This window comes from Anser anser (genome assembly GCF_964211835.1).
Source record: "Anser anser genome assembly, chromosome: 1".
Taxonomy (NCBI): Eukaryota; Metazoa; Chordata; class Aves; order Anseriformes; family Anatidae; genus Anser; species Anser anser.
The window spans coordinates 15,408,696-15,429,458 of NC_139720.1; the positions used below are offsets into that span (position 1 = coordinate 15,408,696).

The window sequence follows — 20,763 nt, forward strand, 5'->3', positions numbered from 1 at the left end:
TGATTGCTTACAAGTCTGACAGTGGGAAAGATCTCCATTATGTCATCTGCCTGCAGCCTCTTGTCTCTTGGAAAGATCCCTTTTTTTAGACAAACTTTACTGAAATGTATTACTCCATAAAATACAAATATTCCATATTTAGGAACCTTCTCCAATTACAGGAAATCACAGCTCCCACTGATTTTAGCCTTATCTATCCTAACCCTAGGATAAATCTGCCTGGCGTAATATGATCGTGTAGGTTCTTGCTTTGCCTGTACTGTTAGCAGACATGAAGCAACACCGTTACATATCCAAATGTAAAAGTGATTTTTAAGACAGTTTGATCCTCCATAAGTTGCTAGCATAACCACCCCCACCTGCTCCGAAAAGCAAGTGGGCAACCTGACTTTTACAATCCTATCTCTGCCAATTACTCTTTGCTTGTTTATTGGTCAAAAGATACCAGGCCACTAGTCTTCGATGGTCAGGCCTTATGGTGGGAGGCAACATGACAACCTCCACAACACGGACAGCATGACCGGAGGGAGCGCTGTGGGTTATGATTAATAAAGACAGTCTGACAGGAGACTGCAACTCGAGGAAAGAAACTAGCAAGAGGTCTGCAGGTTCAAAAAGGAGGAGAATCGCATCTCCTCTAAACAACTGCATTGTCATGTTCACAGCACAACACGTTTCATCTATGTGCACTTGGTGGGTGTATTAGTGTATTTCAGTCCACCCACACGCAAAGCTGAACAGAAATAGCACAAAAGAACATACAGTACTTACATTTCCACTCCCAATATATGAGATAATTGAAATCATCGCTCAAAAGGCAGAAAGAATGCAACAAAAAAAAAGGCAACAATAAATATTGTTTGGAGTAGTCCTGAGCTGGGAAGGGAACAGACTAGATGACCAAAGAGGGCTCTTCCATCTCTGTAAGGACAACGGGTCTTACAATTTATTTTTCTGCTTGTTGGCAAAAGCACCAATTTTGTAAACTTTCAGAGCTTTTAGCTCTCAATGTTTCATGACTTCTCTCTGCAAAACATCAAGTCCTAAGTATCAGAGAAATACCCTACCAACAGTCAAACCACAACACAGTGACTGTAAAATTGCAACAAAGAGGTTTCTAATTATGAGCAGAACTACAACACTTTAAATACATTCAAAATTCAGCTCAGTAAATGACAAAATTACAGGTAATGAATTGGGGAGATGTCTCACTTCCAATCAACAGGTGACTATTGTTTTCATTAAAATATATATATATATATATATATTAAAGATTTCTGAAATCAATCAGGTATATTTTCCAAAAACAGACAGCCAAAATCTGTTCACTTCTTGATTACAGAACATTTCTGCAGAGTATCACCCTAGAGTAAGTGGTCTTCAAGTGGGGTGCATGCACCACAAGTGTTATGCAAATGAGTCACTGGAGTGTAGGAACAAAATATAAGAATTTCAATAGTACATTGTATATAACTTATAAATATATAAATATACATATAATAAAAGTGCATGGAATTTTTACTGGCCTGACCAAAAACTTGGAGACCACTGCCCTTGAGGATCCTGCCATGCAATTACTGCTGCCATGTCAAAGGCATCTAATGAAGATGTTGGTGAGATAGAAGCTCTCTTTTCTGTCTCTTCTCAACTATCAATTATATAAATTGGTCAAAATCTAAGAGGCAGATTTGTAAGATCTTGTCTTTTGTTAAGCAGTATGGATTCTCAAAAAAAAAAAAAATCAACTTTTTCTCTGTTTTCAGGAAAAGCAATTATAAGTTTCTCATGAATCTGTCCCCTCCCTTGTACTTATCGTCAGCACTTAATGAAACAGCTAATTTCCCTTATGTGGCCAGTTAAATATGACCATGTGTTACATATGTCAATCAAGATGGATAGATGGGTAACTTAAGGTACTTGTAAATGAGAACTGATGAACCCCTTTGGAAACTCTTAAATATAGAGAAAAATTAGTGGTTTTGTTGTTGTTTTAATTTGTGACCCCTCACTTTTTATAAAAAGCGGCCAATGAACAAAATCTAGCTCAGTAAGCAGTAGTTACATTAAAAAGTAAGGAGGGTATTACAATGCGCAAATGCAGGAAAAAAAATTACTCTTATCCAAAATAACAGATCAGATTTTTTAATCTCTTTTCTGATCTGGAATGACAAGGACATAGAATTGGTGACTAAATGGAAATCTCATGGTGTCTGTAATCATTGTAAGGATGCCTGGGCTGTGTGATTTAGGAAAATGTGAATAAGAAGAGACAAAGTAGTAATACCAAGTACTCTTCCTCAGCATCACCTAATAAAAAACAGGATAGGTGGTGAGGTAAAAAGGTAGTAGTCTTAATTTAACAGAAATATATTTTTAATTAATGCAATGTATAATTATTCCTTCAAACTCTGCATAGTAAGAACATCTGCAATTACACTGAGTGAAACTAGGACAATAATTCTGAACACCTCGTGGCATATACCAACCACATCGAGCATCAACAAGGGATTAGCTAAACTAAAGATTCACCCAGCAGAAGAATAAACCTACCTACTGCTCACAAGTGGTTATTTATACCTTCTTTGAAATCATTTGAACTGGTTAATACAAGAATAGGTTTGAGGCACAGCAACTGCTAGTTACTGGCATAGGTATATAGGAAAACCAAAAGCCAGCAGTGTACAAAGTCACGAGTAATAGGAACAAACATTTGGGATTCACTGGAAAAGGCCATTTTTTCTTACTTGTTTTTGCTTTAATTCTATATGTACAGACTGCTATATGCTGTTTTTTTCTCAAAGTTAACATCTTGAATCTTGGAAAACATTTTTCTTGTTATTTTTCCTATCTAAAGCTAACTAGAGAAGCAGTGAGAAAATCTTAGTAAAATGTAATTCCTTTTTTTTTTTTTGTGAAATCGTCATTTCATCTAGAAGGAATTGAAAAAATAAAAACCCAACATCAGCCAAAAAAAACATTAGGATATCTTAAACCACATGCACAGGGCTGGCAAGCATGACACAAGACATGTGAGATAGCCATGCTCTTCTGGAGAGGCTGCTGGAGGCTAGGCAAGGCATTTTAACACTTCAAAGATGACACTATATACCCATGCCTTGACAATTGTGTTGAGCCCTTCCAGATTTATTTTTTTAACATGTGTATCAGTAAGGAAATAAAACAATGTAAAAAATAAAATTAAAATAAATTTTAAAATTGCTGTACAATAAACAATTTGTATTGTTTTTACAATTTGCAGGTATATTCTTGAAGTACACTGATGTTCACTCTGCCAGTTTGACCAATCCTGTCTCTTAATTTTTCAAAGTTTCATTTTCACTAGCTTGAATAGAAGTTCAAGGGTTTAGATTCCCTCTTAACTCTTACATTCTTTTAGTTTTACGTTATTTTAGTTCGTCAACTAACACAAGGCCACAAATTATATATTCATCAGATTATTTCTACATATCATTTTTCTCAGGGCTTCTTAAGAACTTGCCAGCTGGCTGATCACAAAATTATATATGCTCTTGAACAAGCCATTGGCCAGATTCAAACTCTAACGGGGTGCTGAGCACAATAGACCCTGGTACTTTCACAGTTACAGCTGATACATATGTCACTATTTGACTCTACACTTCAAGATAAATACAGATGCAAGATTCTTTTTCTTTTTTTTTTTTTCCTCTCTCATGATGACTCCTGCCAACCTGAGCAAACTTCACTCCAAAATTATGACACCATGGTTTGATATCTTCCAACACAATTCATCCAACAGACATGCTAAACAAAGAATTTGCTATTGAGTTTCACATTTTAAAGCTATTCAGTGACAGCAGGTGTCTAAAAGTTAAACAGAATCCATACTAACTTAACTACTGCAATGTTTTGTAGCCAACTGTTGAAAAAAAAATTGTTAGTGAGTACCTCTGTCTTTAAATGAGCCATATAGTAAAGGAATGTAACCGGAGTCTGAGTTTGTTCTCAGAATTAACATTGTTTAAGAGAAAATATTGTTCACAAATACAAGTCATTAGTAATTTCTTGAGGGTCTCCATATTGCACAAAAGCAACTTTCATCTTTTCATAATAAAAGTATTAATATTTTAGCAACAGACTTCACTAGAAAATTGTTGATATTAAAAAATATTTTTTCATATGATGACATTCATTGTACTACCCATTGGCATCTTGGGAATCCCTCCCCCTTCCTCTGTTCAATTTAACATTAAATAACAGTGCATGGTGAATGACTGGAAGCATTTGAGAAGTGCAAACAAATCAAAGGTCAGGTAAATATATGGCAAATGATAAATATACAGAAAAAATGCCTAAATTCTGTTGTAAGTAGTGCAAAAAATATATTTCAATAGTCCAGATTCTAATACCATAAAGACAATATATCATGTAACCAATGGACTATCCAATGGTAGTAAATATTAAACTGCATTGAACTGTCTTGATTTTACTTAAAGACAACTAGACTTTTTTTTTTTTTTAATTAATATGGCAATTTCGAGTTATACACACAAATTGTATTGCTATCAATAGACTGTGTTTATGTGAAGGCAGAATTTAACTGAAAAGATTTCCAAGTGGAAAGCTAATTCAAAGGTTTTGTCTCTCTAGGTTGCATTACTGTTCTGTTGTAAATCTACAAAAAAGTGAACATTTTACATAGAAAGGCAGAATTTTTTAGAAATTTAAAATTACTTACAAGCTGTTCAGATTTTACACCATAGAGCTGAATGGTCTTTGCCACGTTTTTTGAAACAGCTAAACTGAGGTCTGGATCAACAGCAGCCACATTTAGCTCACTGGAAGCAAAGATTACAAATTTTAATTAACAACTTAGCAGCGCTGCATTTGATTGATAAGAAATTAACTATTAATACTTAGTTATGTGGCATGTCAATTTAGAGAGAGTAACATATAACCAAGTCTTTCTAAGCACTGTAATTCAGTTTACAATTTAACAAGTCATTTGGGAATTTTATGTTCAGAGTGTTCCTATTCTGGTAAAAATGAGCAAAGTTTAGGAATGACACTTCAGTATGAAATCGCTATTAGTAAGCCATTCAAAAATATTGACTGCAATTAACTACATTCAAGCTTTGGCAGCAGCCTTCAAACATTACAGGTGAATACATAGTCATTCAACTCTGGAATTACACGAGCTGTGGAGAAATACCCAGGGGATGCCTGAGCTTGACACAACTAATAAGCTGTGTTTTAGGCAATACTATGCAGTAACAAAGGCCCCAAAGGAATGACAGGGAACAAACGGAAGAAGGAAAATACTTCTAAATCACTTGCAGTATTGCTCATACATGGAACTCCACGGATCTCCTTCAGCTGGGGCTGCATTCATGAATGCTCTTCTGAGAATACAGACAAGCACAAGGACCATCCCAAGGGATCACAGTGCTGCTAGTGATGAGATTAGTCTCTCCCAAGAACTGGAGAGAAATGAGGGATATCCTTCTTTGAGAGTTCTGCAGGGCCCCAAACATCATTAGCTAGAGGTCACTTCGTAAAACTCAGCTGAAGCTTACTAATTTTCATGTCATAGACTCATAGAATAATCTGGGTTGGAAGAGATCTTAAAGACCACTCAGTTCCAACCCCCTGCCACGGGCAGGGACACCTCCCACCAGACCAGGCTGCCCAAAGCCCCATCCAGCCTGGCCTTGAACACCTCCAGGGATGGGGCAGCCACAGCTTCTCTGGGCAGCCTGTGCCAGGGCCTCACCACCCTCTGAGTGAAGAATTCCTTCCTTATACCTAATCTAAACCTACCCTTTTTTAGTTTAAAACCATTACCCTTTGTCCTGTCATTTGTCCTGTTAGAGTCCCTTCCCATCTTTCTGTAGGCCCCTTTTAAGTATTGGAAGGCCACAATAAGGTCTCCCCAGAGCCTTCTCTTCTCTAGACTAAATAGCCCAAACTTCCTCAGCCCTTCTTCATAGGAGAGGTGATGTCCTCTGGACTCGCTCTAACAGGCCTACATCTTTCTTATGCTGTGTGTTCCAGAGCTGAATGTTGTTTTCCCTTCTCCTCTGCAAGAAGGAAAACAACATCAGTAGCCCGACAGATAGGCATCTTCTGGGCATTTGTGACTCCCAGCCACAAGTACAGTGTCAGCATTTAATATTACCCAAATATACTCACCCACATTCACAGTATGAATACTGCCCATCATTTTCAGGCTGTACTAAACAGACTAGTCCTTACCAAAACTTTATGAATGCAAATATACATCGGTAATTCAAGCATCTCATTTTATAAATTCCACATGGCATAATTGTGTTCAGCTAGTATCTTGCTGTTTCATTCTAAGAGATTATTTACCTCAGGGATTATCATTTGCAGCCAAGCAAGTATCATTTTACTGTTGACACAGTCAGAATAATTAAGATACCAGACATTGACAATAGGTTTAAAATTTCTCTTCCTCGTATTTTGTAATCTTGAACAGTAAAACTTGAGTGAATATTACAGTTGTTCCAGAACAACAAAATACAGAAGATAAACACTGACTTAATTTTTACACTATTAAGTTTTAAAATTAAAGAGTAACCAACCTTTTACTGCTAACAAAATCTTATTTCTGAAATCGTGATATACAAGAAAAAACACGTTGAAGATTACATTTTGCAATGTATTATATGTGCATACCTGGCTATAGTTTTAATGATGCTGTCAAGCTCATCGGAAGAAGGAGGATTCCGACCTCCAGGAGGGAAGACAAGATTGATGGGATCAAAGAGTCGAGATAAGGATTTTGACAAATAAGCAGCTTCATATTGTTGCAGTGAATCTTTCAAGGCCTTTTCTGGGCTGTGGTTATAAGACAAAATTATGACATTCTAAATTCAAATACACAGTAGCATCAAATCTTTCCAGACCATATAAACTTTGCAGTATCCAACATGTTTCTTTTTTCTACTCTCTAAATACATATACTTGAAAAGATTTGAATACTGAATAGCTTGCTTTTCACATGAATCATGTAACTGGTCAGGCAGCTATTCTGTGTAGTTCAGTAGAGTTCCTAGCCCTTTCAGTAAGACCCATGTGGAATCCCTAATTCAAGATGTTCTCAAGACAAACAGTTGTAAAAACATCAACAGAATAACTATTGCAATCAAAGACATTTTTGTATTCCAGTGTTTCATTAGAAGATATTTGTGATCAATGGTATACTTAAAAAAAAATACAACAAATCTCTCCTGGTATATGCATGTTTATAAAAAGCTTCAGATAGAAAGACCCATCTTAAAATTACCAAGTTCCAGTCCTTAGTATTTATATTGGTGAAAGTGATTAAGTAGTAGTTTTCTCAAATATTTTCTCTCATTGTCAGAAAAGTTTGATGAACTTTTTCCTTTGTCTAGAAATCCTAATAGACTTGATAAGCCTGTTTCAGTTTGATCTTTCTGGTCTCTACCACTCACGTCATGTTTTCCTAATGATATATAAACATATAGATAGTGAGTCATAACAAACAGAACATATGTCACACTCCAATGATTGTGGTATCATTAAAATAAAGCTACTGTTAGTAGCTTATAGCAATAGCAATATATATAAAACTGAATTTTGATAATCCCAATTTTTCTTTTGCTAAAGAAACAAAAAAAAAAACTGGTTTCAAAGTAATATTACTAAGCACTTTGTGAAATACAAGACAATCCAACACTGTTAATTATGTAATCTAATGAAAAACCCACAGCTCTAAAATAGTATCAAAACAATAAACACAAGAGGCCAAAAAAAGCCTTTAAAATGTTCCTGCTATGACAAGTTGATTAACACCAAGCTTTTAAAAATACTGTTTTCTTGCAAGATGCCAAGCTTTACATTGTACTGCATTAGAGTTCATAATACATACTCATAATCTTGTTTTTTTTGCATGAATATGTCCTGTGTATCTTCTTCCATTTGTTGCAGTTCAGCAAAGAGATCAGTACTTCCGCTTGTGTTAAAATTCCTCTGGATATTCTGACTGTATTGTTGCAGTCGCTTCCACAAGTCATTATAAAGCCTCAGTAATTTAGGGTATTCTCCTTCAAAAGCTTGTTTCAAAAACATAGAGGCTGCAAAATAAAGCAGTAATTAGTAATGCACATTACCAAGTTCAAACTAATTTATTTGATTTATATGAATAACCTGTATCCCTGCATTTAAGTCAACAAATGATATGTAATGTCATTCTCTCTAATACTACTAATGTAATATTTATAATTAATTTCAGAGTGGTATGAGCTATCACGTTAAATGCAGTTGACAACAATATGTGTCTAAATCTCCAGTAACAAAACTCCATAGTTCAAAGACTGGACACGGAAAACTTATTTTGTGTATTAAATATACTAATTATGGTCATGAAATGGTTGGTAACAAACTTAATTATTAGTATTATTATTCATTTAAGTGTGATTAGAACTCACTAAACAAAGCTTTTCTAACAATAGCTTGGCAGCAGAAGAAATACGCTGCCGTGCAACTTTCGAGATACTCAGAAGAGACAAAGACAATGCCTATGAGCCCAGCTCTACAAAATCTGATGACGGAAGCACATGCTTTTACACACACCTCTTAAAATAAGGTACCTAAAATATAATTCCTAAGCTTGTCAAATAAAGACATGACAAAGCCAGCAGAAAAATCAACGTTATCTTCAGCCTTGAAAGGCTTGCTGAAAGTAACAGGAAATGAAACAAACATTCAACTGTTTTCGAGACTGATGGTAATCTTGATCTAACATCACTCATACTTTATGGATTTCCCCATTACATTAGGAGATTAACACTGTTCCATTCATTCATAAGTTTTCCAGGTTCTGGACCTCTGCCCCATTTCACCCATCTTTTCAACTCAAGTATATTCTTATTTCGAATACTGGAGGATTCACATTTATTATCATACACAGAGTTATTTTAGGTCATAAAATGATATTTATAAAGCTGTCCCAGCCTCACAGAAGCAGATATTGATCTATTAGCATGCCCTGTAAACTGGCATGAATTCATATTTTTATTCTATTTTTCTGATATTGATCTTCCTCTAATCTATAAGATCTCAAGGTCGATGACTCATATCAGTGAATTCAATCACTTAGAATTTACATGTTAAAAAGGAACATTTTTATACAGATGTGCCATTAAAAAAAAAAAGTCTACTTGCTGTGAGTAGTTTCCCCAAAAATCAGATGTGGCAAACTAAAAACAGCACTCAGTTTAAAAATCCAAATGCTCTCTCCAAACGTTGATATGAAAAATCATTAAAAATCACAAGTAATAAAATATTTCTGAATAGCTGTCAAAGTACTGCTGACAAAATGTAAGAGTTACCTTACTTCTGAGATGTTGATTGATCCCATTAACTGATGTCACAATTTTACAGTCTTAAAACGCTGTGCTGAAAACAGTTAGCACATGTTCTGTGTGAACATGAGATCCCTGGTATGTATATACTGCTGTTAAAGTATGCCTAAGGCAAACAGTAAAATTAATATGTTTTAACACAAGATGAATATATTTTCTTTTGGGATCATCTAGTTACCTAGCAACCACTGAAAATGAATCAAACAGCTACTTCCTCAAAATTATACTGCTGCCTTATAGCAGGGCAAGACGAAATTTTGAAGGGCCAGTGCAATAGCTGAGATCACAAAGATAAATGCAAACCTTATGTCTTTTGTACATGCAAAAGATTAACTTTATACTCTGTATACAAACATGAAAGATGTATTTGTGAAAGCACCAAGCTCATCTGGTTTTATGATCCAACTGCATGCTGCATTAATATGACAACAGTTTTATAACATGATTTTTATTTAATACTGCCTGGTTGCATCTGCTAGTTATTTACTACACTTGTGCTGAATATTGCGTATAATCAGAACACTAACCATTTATCTAGACGACAGAATTTTAACAAAACTCAGCTCCTGTTTATAAAGTATCAAAAAGTGGCTAAAAACAGACTAATACTGATGAACGTTCAACAACGGAGGTGTGTATGAACTGCTTTTTAAAATCAAATTACTATTTATGATTTTGGCCAACCCATCCGCTTTGGAGAAAATAATGTACCATTCCAAATGTTTTTGCTTACACATACAGTTGCAAAAACATAGTTTTTTTTTTTTTTTATTGATTACTACTAATTAATTAAACAGAAAACTTTTTTTTTTCCTGAAAACTTGATCTCAGTTTAGGAAGACCACCCGGTTTGATTATAAAACCATAACTATTTAAATTCACAGATCAAGCACTGAATGAACCACTGATATAGTTTTAGTAGAGGAGATAATGAACAAATAGTTTATGGAAATGAGAGACTCAAAATATCTGCAAAACACAAATCATTTATACCAAATACTTACAGTCTGTTGCTGACTGAAACTGAGAGGAGAGAGTCTGAGTTACTGCAGTCCAGAATTTGTACAAAATATCAGACTGGCCATCCTGATAGCAAGGGAGAAAAGAAAAGAAAGTTTCAAAGCAAATCCTTTTCAAATAATCTTAAACATTGCAAATGTTTCCATCACGGCTCTTCTACCACCATTGAGAATGAAAACTAATGAAGTCTGAGAAGTTTTCCCCGAGTTTAAAGCTAGAGAAAATACTTGAGAAAACAAAAATAAAAGCTTCAGTCATCTCTCAAACGGCATCTTTTCCCTCAGATCTGAGTGAAACACTGCCACAGGAAATGCATAGATTTTTCGGAGTGAGGTATGAGTGTAGAAAGAAATAGTATACTTTGGGAACCGTGTTAGAAAATCTCTTCATATCGCAATGACCTTCTCATTCAGTGGGAGTTCTCATGTTGGCTAAATCACAGCAATTATTGTCACTGGCAGTACGACACGCTTATAGATGCTGATCAGGGACCAGAAGCAGTCCATGCTGCTCTGTTTGACACAGAACTGCAAAAGAATTTCCAGTTCAAAACCCATACAAAACAAGGAAATACGGTGAACCTCACAGTTGACTCCTCACCACCTTGTGTCAAGGCTTGCCGCCAGAAGTGGAAACAAGGTAGTGTACTCTTGCAGAAAAGACATGCATGAAACAGCAGGCTGTTTAGTTACTCCTCTCAACATCTTGCACTCAAAGCTCAAACCAAGCATTAAAGCATGATCTTGCTTCCTCTCTTTTGCTCTCTTCCTGTCTGTATGCTTGAGGTAGAAAAATCTGCAAGACCTGATGGTGGGTAACCTATCCTACCCACCTGTTAAGACACTTGGGAGGCCATCCAGGGTTTTAGAGTCAGAGAATCACAGAATGGTTTGGGTTGGAAGGGTCGTTGAAGACCACCCAGTCCCAACCCCCTGCCATGGGCAGGGACACCTCCCACTAAATGAGGTTGCCCAAAGCCCCATCCAGCCTGGCCTTGAGCACCTCCTGGGAGGGGAAAGCTCAGAATGTTTTTCTTGATTACATGGTATATATAAGCAACATATTGACCCTACTGTATAAATAAAACAACTTGACCAAATCACTAAGGATGCTAAGGATACTAAGGATTATCAGCAAAACGTTTTCAGTAAAACACCCAGCAATGAAAAGCAAAACACCCAGCAATCCTTACGGCTGTCAGCAATTACACGGATTTTAGGTTGGCACTTGGCTGTTTCTATTATGGTTGGACTTGATGATCTTAGAGGTCTTTTCCAACCTAAATGATTCTATGATTCTATCCCAACTCAATCTGAAACACCACGGTTTTTAAACCAAAGCACAATATTCACAGATAAAGATGAGTTTAAGCAAAGGACTCAACACTGAAATCACTGTCAAAGAGGATGCACTGTCAATGCATTTTCTCAGCTTTCCTTTTGGTGCTGCCAATGACTTCACTATGAGAAAAATAGAAAAACAATAAAACTAAACTAAACAACTAGTTTTTCTTAATAATACAAGCTCTTTCAAATACAAAAGTCTAGCTAGTCCAAAATGAATTACTTAAAACAACAACGTTATAAAGAAAGCACTCTATTCACTTGCATAGGCACTAACACAGAAAGCAATAAGGGTGTTTAAAATGCCCTGCACTAACAGGGAACCGCTGCATTGAATCTGAAGATCTGGTCATTGAAAAATTGCAAGTTCAAGCTCAAGTTTTCAGTTCAAAAACTATTATCTTAAAGAATTGATATAAAGCCTGCAAATCAGTTAAAGGTACACTTATTTTTTTTTTAAATCAGATTATAAATCAGAATGCTTTCACAAATTCTGAGATTAGACACAGAATTCATCCAACCCTACCCCTTATCTCTAAAGATATCCAAAGAACAATAAAATCTGTGGGTCAGAACTAAGAGAGAACATCTTTTATCCTGTTGGGTAACCAGGGGGAAAGGAAGTCATACCTGTAAAATGTATGAGAATTAACACAGAAAACTAAAATCAACAGGAATGATGGGATCTCATTTGTGACTGCTTGAGGACACCTATGGATTTAGAAACCAAAGTAAACCCATTTTATAGCTATGCTTGTATTTTCTGTAAAATTGTAGTTGATTTTCATATATGGGGAAAATAAAATTATAATATTAGACAGTGATTCAGGAGGTATACTGCATAAAAAGTCTTTTTGGGGGTAAATTTATTACGATAGCATAAATGTGAAACCACTCAGCTCTTCATTTCACAGTTTCACATTTGAAATATGAAAATTACTATAAAACAAATGGCCTTTCACATAAACTATAAAGTAAAGTAATTAGCTTTCATATTCTCTATCCCAACCTGGAACATTGTTTGCCTTTTCAGCATAGTAACTCAATTCAATTTCAAAATAATCTAATGGATGCAGAAAAAGACTTATAGAGCACCTTCAAACAACTTTCTTTCATTACTGTAATCACCATCTACACCTCTGTCATAGTCTCAGCAGAAAATACAATGATTAAATGGTTTTGAACACAAACTTGGTTGCAGTCCCTCCACATTTCTATCTTAATTGTGATTCAGCACTGTGACAAATAACAGCAACATAAACCTGACATTTCTGGTTTTTTTTTTGTGAAAATATATAACATTCGTACATAGCCACACATACATATGTATAAACTCAGACATATATACCTATGTACTCATGTAAACATTTGCATAGCAGCCACAGCTGTACCAATTAAACCTCTGCCCATTAGCGTGTTTCTTCTGACCCGAGCAAATGGCGTTCATTTACTCAGAATTTCATAATGATCTAGGCCCTTACGGCTTGGCTATCCAACTGTAATTTGCAGGAGGAGAAACAGAGGGGAAAAGTGCATGGAAAATTCAAACATTTTATACTGATTGACTACTCAGTCAAAAATGTTTAGGGAAAAAAATGATTAATGTCACAGTTTTGGAACAATTGAAAACATTATCTAGGGAGTTACTGCTGGTTGCTTCTATAATGTGAGGTAGGATGTTTCACTTTGTCCAGTGTTGAGATGCAGTCACGCTAGAGGTGAAATACAGCTGGTGGTGAAATGTAGTACACAAAAGACCACGTAAGAGTTTGTGGCAGGAACTAGAAAACACTGTTGCCTACGCAAACACCAGGGGGTATTTAAGTGGGTGGACTGTAGTTACCGAAATTGGAACACAGCAAGGCATTAGATATTCCTGCTGGAGTAAAGAGTGCCATATGCAACCATGAGCATCCAGAAACCATTTATTTATTTTGTTTAAACCTGTAATTTCTTTGCTTACACATCACCTGAATATATTATTTTCTTAAATACTTTTAGGTACCTTGCTGCTTATTTCTTAAAGAAACTACTCTAACAGAGATTACTTCTGTGCTGTAGATCACAATGGAAATTATAATTTAACTATTAAAAATATAATGTGCAATCCCATTTGTTAATAATCAATATTAGAAAAGGGGACACACACACACACAAAAAAAAAAAAGAGAGTATCAAAAGGAGTGTTTTTCTCCAGCTTAGCAGAAAAATTGAAGAAATTTCCCTCTCCTTGTACTGGACAACTTCAAGGAGTTAGAAAGATTGGCAGGATGAAGGTGGAAGAGTAAAGGGCAGCGCTGCTTGCCTGGAATGTACACAGCAGATCTATTGACTCATCGTAATGGTAAGTTTGTAAGCCTTCCCCTCTGCTTCATACAGCACTGTGAGCAATGTCCCAACAGAATCAGAAAGGAACAGCTCTTCTGGACTTTTCACTTTCAGAAGCTGTAATCTAGCTGAAATTGCATTCTTGTCATCTTTGCTTTTGTAGTATGTAAGCAAGGGTCCTGGTCCTCCACTATACTATACTTATACCAAATGTCCTCACTGGTAGACAACGTATGGGAGCATTGGATACACTTAAATGAGTCATCTATTATGTAGAAAGGATACTTTTTGATTCAGCTTTGTCTTGTATCTATACTTGGCGCCTAGCAGACTAACTTCCACTACTCAGTAAACACACTACCTCATCACTACCTTAAAAAGAACTGCTTCTGCAATTAAACAGCTTTTTGCAACGTATCATCATATTTTTGTAGCAGAACCCAAAATGATGTGCTAATATTTTTATCAAGTAACGTTCTGAGACTTTAAACTGGGAATTTTCCATTTCTCTTGCTTCTGAAAACTATATGAAACTGAAAGAAGTTACAGACACACACACTCCCAATAAAAATGCTTGCTTTAAAATCTAGTCACAAGCAGATTAACATCTTGTGATACAATCCCTTGTAGCAGGAGCAGCTGACAAGATGAGTAATGAACTGCATCCGATTATCTTTTCAGCTCTGTGGCAATCATCTTCCATCAGCTTCCTATTCCATAACCAATAACACTGGAAAAAGGTCACCATTCTCTCACATTCCACCCCCAACAGCGGATATGTTTAATAATGCAGAAAACACACAAACCTTTGGAAGTTGAGGTCTAGCCAGAAAGTCCAACATTACAGTTACCTGGGGCAAAACTGTTTCAGGTGTACATTGCATAGTATACCCCAAAAAATAAATAATTTGAAGTCTTTCTGAAGGAAGTTATTACACCTTAGCATAAAATACAATCCTGTATCCTCTTTTCATGCAATACGTTCCTTCTTCAACAAAAAGAGCCTTAACTGTGATTGATGGTATCTAATACTCAAGACAGGCAAGATTCAGGTTGGCAGATACATATTTGCCCTTTACAGAACACAACTGAATGAAATCTATGAACATTAATTTCAACCAACTGTAGAACTACAATGGCAAAACAGGATTTTTCCCCCAAACCAGATCCTTTATTTCAATCTCTCAGTAGCAAGAATCTGCACAGAAATCAGAGTTTGCACCATTGCAAAAGGGTTGGGAAGTTAAGATCAGCCACAGAACTGGCTATTTTTTTGATAGAAATCTACTGTGAAAACGCTCCTATATCTAAACTGCACTTACATAAACTAATAATCTACCAACTCATGCTGGGAATCAAAAAAATTGTCACTGCTCTTGCTGTGCCCAGTGACCACTATGTTCTCCAGAAGTGAAGCGGCTGAGGAGACACTCAATTTAGTAGCCTCTATGCAAGTTTGTGCATAGCGCAAGGCAGTTTAGGTCTTGTCTTCCTCTTGTCAATTCTTTCTTGTCAGAAATAAACTGGACTGCCCATTAACATCAATTAGAGCGACCCTCTGCCATTCTGACCTACTGCACAGCTGGCCAGAACCAGGGAAATAAAGATGCTTTTGAAAAATATATGAACTGTAAACACGAGCTACTTTTGAAAATGTTATTCCTAGGAAATCCACTTGCATCTGTATAGAGTGAAATAGAAAAATACATCAGATTCCACTCTGACCCATCCAGTACAATTTTTCCATTTTTCACACCGTTTAAAAATTATGTATTCAGTCACACACACTGTTCACATAGGAATTACTTGCTTATGGAAATTACACACATAAATCCGACAAAATATGTCCATCAGGCTAGACCACAAATGGCAATGAATTTTCTCAGCAGTAGGGCTCACTACATGAACTGGACAAAAATCATTAGTGTAAGCCGTAATTCAACAAAGTTTACCCTTATTAGAATAATACATGCAAGGCAGTTTGTTAGGCTTCCATTGTGTTTCTTATTTATGTGAAATTAAGAATGTCCTTAAGTGCTTTGCTGAACCAGGGCCATAATCAACAATCAGTAAAAAAATGTGTTCACCTTGTATAATTAGTTTCAACTATTAATATGAAGTTACTGTTGCCAATACTTTTCACAGACAATAATATTGAGCAATTTCTGTGCAAACCATATTTTAAGATAATGGTTTCCTAAGTAAATATTTCTATTTTAAAGAAATAAAATGGAGTCTTTCCCCAATAATATAAGCATGAATAAGTGTAAAAACTTAATATTCTAATGGCAAAAGTTTAACTTTTGATAGTCTAGCATAGAAATGGTCTATATTTAGTAGATGTCAAATTAAAAGCAGCCCAGTTGCCTCTCAGGCAGAGATTTTAAGCCACATGTCAATAACCCTATGCTCACAAAAAGCTGAGTCTCAATGCTCCAAAAAGAGGGCTGTTATAGCACACAGTGCAACTGTGAGAGACTGCAAACTCAATTATCCTCTATGCAATGACTGGTGCTAAGTATTCATATATTGGTATGAAATGAACAGGAAAAATACATACATATACTGGCATATTAAAAATCCTTTTTTTCAGTAGTCTTTATACCTTCAATGCACTGTATTATAGCATGTCTGCAGTCCAGTTAACAGTGCAAAGAGACATTATTACTCAGCTGTATAGATTTGAAATTTAGATTAATGTTCCTTGTTTACAGGATTACAAGATTATCTTTGTTGGAAAAAAAAAAATACAGGCTGACAAAATCGAAGTGCTAAAACTCCCTTCCCACTTACTCACATGGAAGTGACTTGATTTCACAGTTCAAAAACTATAACCCATTTTCCACTAATAGCTACTAGTAAGTTAATAAACCACTGAACAATAGTGAGCTGAGTACCAGTACCATAAGAGCAATGAAATTTGAAGATCTGCATCCACTATTACTCTACAATAATATTAATGTTGCAGCCTGGAAAACTGACTTAAAAATTCCTCAAACATAAAAACAGAACAGCTTACTTCATTTTTAAAAAACATACCAAGCTTCTAATTAACTTTGCTATTACAGAAATGAAATCTCTTGAGCTCTGTTCTTAATATAACTGCTTGGCATCTGACATTAAATCTAAATTCAAGGAATGAGAATGAAAGCATCCCCTTATTCAGTATTAGACAAGAATGCAAGAAGATGCTGAAAAGACATATATTTATTTTTACAAACGTCTCTATTTCCTCCACACTGTAAATTTAGAACTTAATGAGTATAATTTCCCATCTGTGAATTATCATATTTGTGTTTGTCTGAAATAGCTATTCTAACATTCAAATAATAAATCTGACCCACTGATTCTAAACTGGCTCCCACTTCGTGACAATCGCTTCCAACTTATTTTTCCCTGTAGAAATTTTGATACTTTGAGTAGAATGTGAAAAAATCTTTATTGTGAAGCCTCTTTGAAGTGTAAAACAATATAGTGAATATTACCATGAAGCGAGTTGCTGCAGGCTCCTGAAATCAGGCTTTGCATACTAACACATACAGTGTTTTCTATCTGTAATCAAAGGCTCCACCATAAAGAAATATGGGGCTTGAGAACATTGCTCTAAAAACAGAAGATGTTTAAAGGACAGCCTAAATATTTTTTCCACCAATAAAGCAACAATGCAAATGCTTTAACGATTTTGTACAGCAAGATCTTATGGAACAGAAATAAGAAAATCTATTTGCACTATTTCTATAGCAACAAAATTGCTAAATGTAAGACTGAACAAAAAAACATCAGTAGTGCAATTAATCAGTAGAGAAACAGAAAAATTCAGTGGGTTTTGAATAAACCTTCTCTATGTTCTCAAAGTAGTCTAGATTAAATTTTTAAAAAGATCAGTGCATATGAATTTCTAATGTTGTCTACATTAGACCATTGTAGGTGAACACATGTCAATAAATGACAACATGACTTTAAAAATGACCTTGATTTTTTGTTTTACTGCAGGGCACAGAATTTCATTACACTGTGTTGATCATTTCATACCCAAGGTGCAATAGTTTCTAGACTTCCAGCAGTAGTGCAACATTTTTAAAAGGTCTCCTTATATGCATCTGACAAAAGAAATAAAATCTTATTATTTTTTTTTAATATAATCTTCTTAACTAGAAAGTAAAGTTTGCATTTTCCCAATTCTAACATTAGAATTCCTACACTATTCCTTAGAAAAACTCATTTGTAACGATCAAAAATATTTAGGTCTTAAACAGTGTCCCGTATCTTCAAACTACTTAAAAACATTAATTAATCCTTCCGTGCTCTTGCAAGATATGTATCATATGGAAGTAAATGAACTTAGCGTTTCCAAAAGCCAGTAACTACCCAAGGGACTCGACAGCTGCCTTTTGTCCAGGGAACTGATTCAGTATGCACAGCTGCAGCTCCAACCCTGCTTTCACCTTGACTATCATGTACCTCACCCAAGGACGAAGGGGTAGTTTGTTACCATGCCCATTCAACCCCCAGTTGTTCAAGTAAGACTGACAAGAATAATGATGAAAAGCGGCACTGCCATTAAATGCATTTATTTCCTAATAGCAAGCTGACTGAAATCCAGCCGACTTCATAATTTTCAGTCATCACTGAACTGCGATCTGCACAGACCCCAACAAAACAGTAGTGAAAACCAACAAAGGTCTCTCTAACCTACCAAGACAAGCAACCTCAACACCATCCCTTCTATTTATAGCTGCACATTTCTGGCAGAGAAACAGGATTAGAGTCCTAGAGAAAATGCACTAGAAAACCATTACGCCAGCTCTGAATTACTTTTAACACGGCTAGCTGTGGACACATAGATCCATCTAAAACTAGAACCAAGACTCTTAAATTAGAATTTTATTTTATTTTTTAGGGAAATCTTGCAACAGAATTCAGCACAACAATTTGTGGGTTTGAAATTAAGAGCATCTTCAGTATGTTGGGAATAGCAAACCTGCTCATTCACCTGTGTTTAACCGCACACTTCATGGAGATCTAATGCTTAAATATTAAACAGAAACTACAGTAGAAATGGTGAACAAATAATCCAAATCTGCTTCTACAAAAGATACCAGAAAATAGATCATACACTTGCAATAATAGGTGAAAGATTATTTCATGGATTCATGTAAGGCAGTAATTAGATTATTTTGCATTTTTTCCACTTGGGATTATTTTTAATTGGGTCAACTGAATGTGAATATGTGATGTTAGATGTGAATAACTTCAAAGCAGCAACATTTTTAACAAGTTTGGACAGGGGAGGAGACATAAGAAGGTGAAATGTTAAGTACACTTCAGGAAATAAGCATTTATATTTTCCATTTATTTTCTTTATCTTATGTAATCATGAGGACATTCCCTTCTGTATCGTTAACACCTCACATTGCCAGCGTTGACAGCTCAAGAAAATAGCCTGCTTACTCACCAAACGTTCATCAGGAGAGGCAATGATAAGAGCCCTCCACGAAGTACATAATAACACTCCCTATAACTCTCAGCTCACTCTTGTACCCAGAGACTTACGTAAATGACAGATTTTGCAGTCTTGCAAGCTGTTAACAAATGCGGACATCAGCAGACCAAAGGAGATCAAATGCAGCTCTGCCCTCTCACAGACATGACTTCTTCCCTGCCTCCCCTCCCTTGGGAGCACAGAACCCAGCTCACCCTTTCTATTGACCAACCCAACCACCCCGGCTGCCCCCAAATAATCATTTGCTCCATTTAAGGCTGTTTCTCACTTTGAAGAACTGTTCGCTGATGCCTATGTAGGAGTGAAGGACCCAAAATAGATAAGGATCAGAGATCATTTTCAACACTTCTACAAGGGGCTTAGAGGGATTCTTATCTCTAATTAGGAAACTGGCTGTCACAGAATGATGTGCTCTGCTGTGACTTACACTGAAGCCAATTGTAGTTTAGATATTAAAATAGCTGAAACAGGATTAGTCACTACATATTGAAAGAGCGAAATAAAGCAGAGTAAACTGGAATAACCTATTAGCTCTTTGAAGGTGAATTAAGCAATTGAAGGAAGTGATGTAAGTAGTCAGTCACTAGGTGAACAAAAATATCAATTTCATATTATTTAAGTCATGTTTGTAATTCTAATGTTTACCCTCAAGATTATGAAAAAAAATCCCACCTTTAAAAAAATGTATAATTAAATCTGTATTTGTTTTCCCACAAAACCATAAATTAGAATTTATGAATTCTTAATTTTCTTAGCTTCACTCATGAACTTAAACGTAGTCATTAATCACAGAATGGCTTGGGTTGGAAGGGACCCTTAAAGATCATCCAATTCCAACCCCCTGCCATGGGCAGGGACACCTCCCACCAGACCAGGCTGCCCAAGGCCCCATCCAGCCTGGCCTTGAACACCTCCAGGGATGGGGCAGCCACAGCTTCTCTGGGCAGCCTGTGCCAGTGCCTCACCACCATCTGAGTAAAGAATTTCTTCCTGATATCTAATCTAAATCTGCCCTCTTCAGTTTAAAACTATTAATCCTTGTCTTATCACTACACTCCCTGATGTAGAAAGTCGTCACAAAAAATGTCCATTCAGTCTTAAAACAAGAGTATTTCTCATTTAAATATGTCTAGATCTTTTGGAGGAATTAAAATTGTAATTTGCATACTTACAGATTGGT

The 20,763-nt window shown here is 35.9% G+C and overlaps 1 protein-coding gene across 1 annotated transcript in view; it reads right to left on the bottom strand.

Annotated features, from left to right (window-relative positions):
* Window positions 1-20,763, bottom strand: part of COG5 (component of oligomeric golgi complex 5) — a 186,695-nt gene that overhangs the window by 41,519 nt on the left and 124,413 nt on the right. Inside the window, exons 11-14 of the mRNA XM_083851215.1 lie at window positions 10,394-10,475; window positions 7,895-8,099; window positions 6,679-6,840; window positions 4,718-4,817 (exon numbers count right to left, since the gene is read on the bottom strand). Coding sequence (XP_083707341.1) covers window positions 4,718-4,817; window positions 6,679-6,840; window positions 7,895-8,099; window positions 10,394-10,475 — 549 coding nt within the window. The remainder of the gene's footprint in view (window positions 1-4,717; window positions 4,818-6,678; window positions 6,841-7,894; window positions 8,100-10,393; window positions 10,476-20,763) is intronic.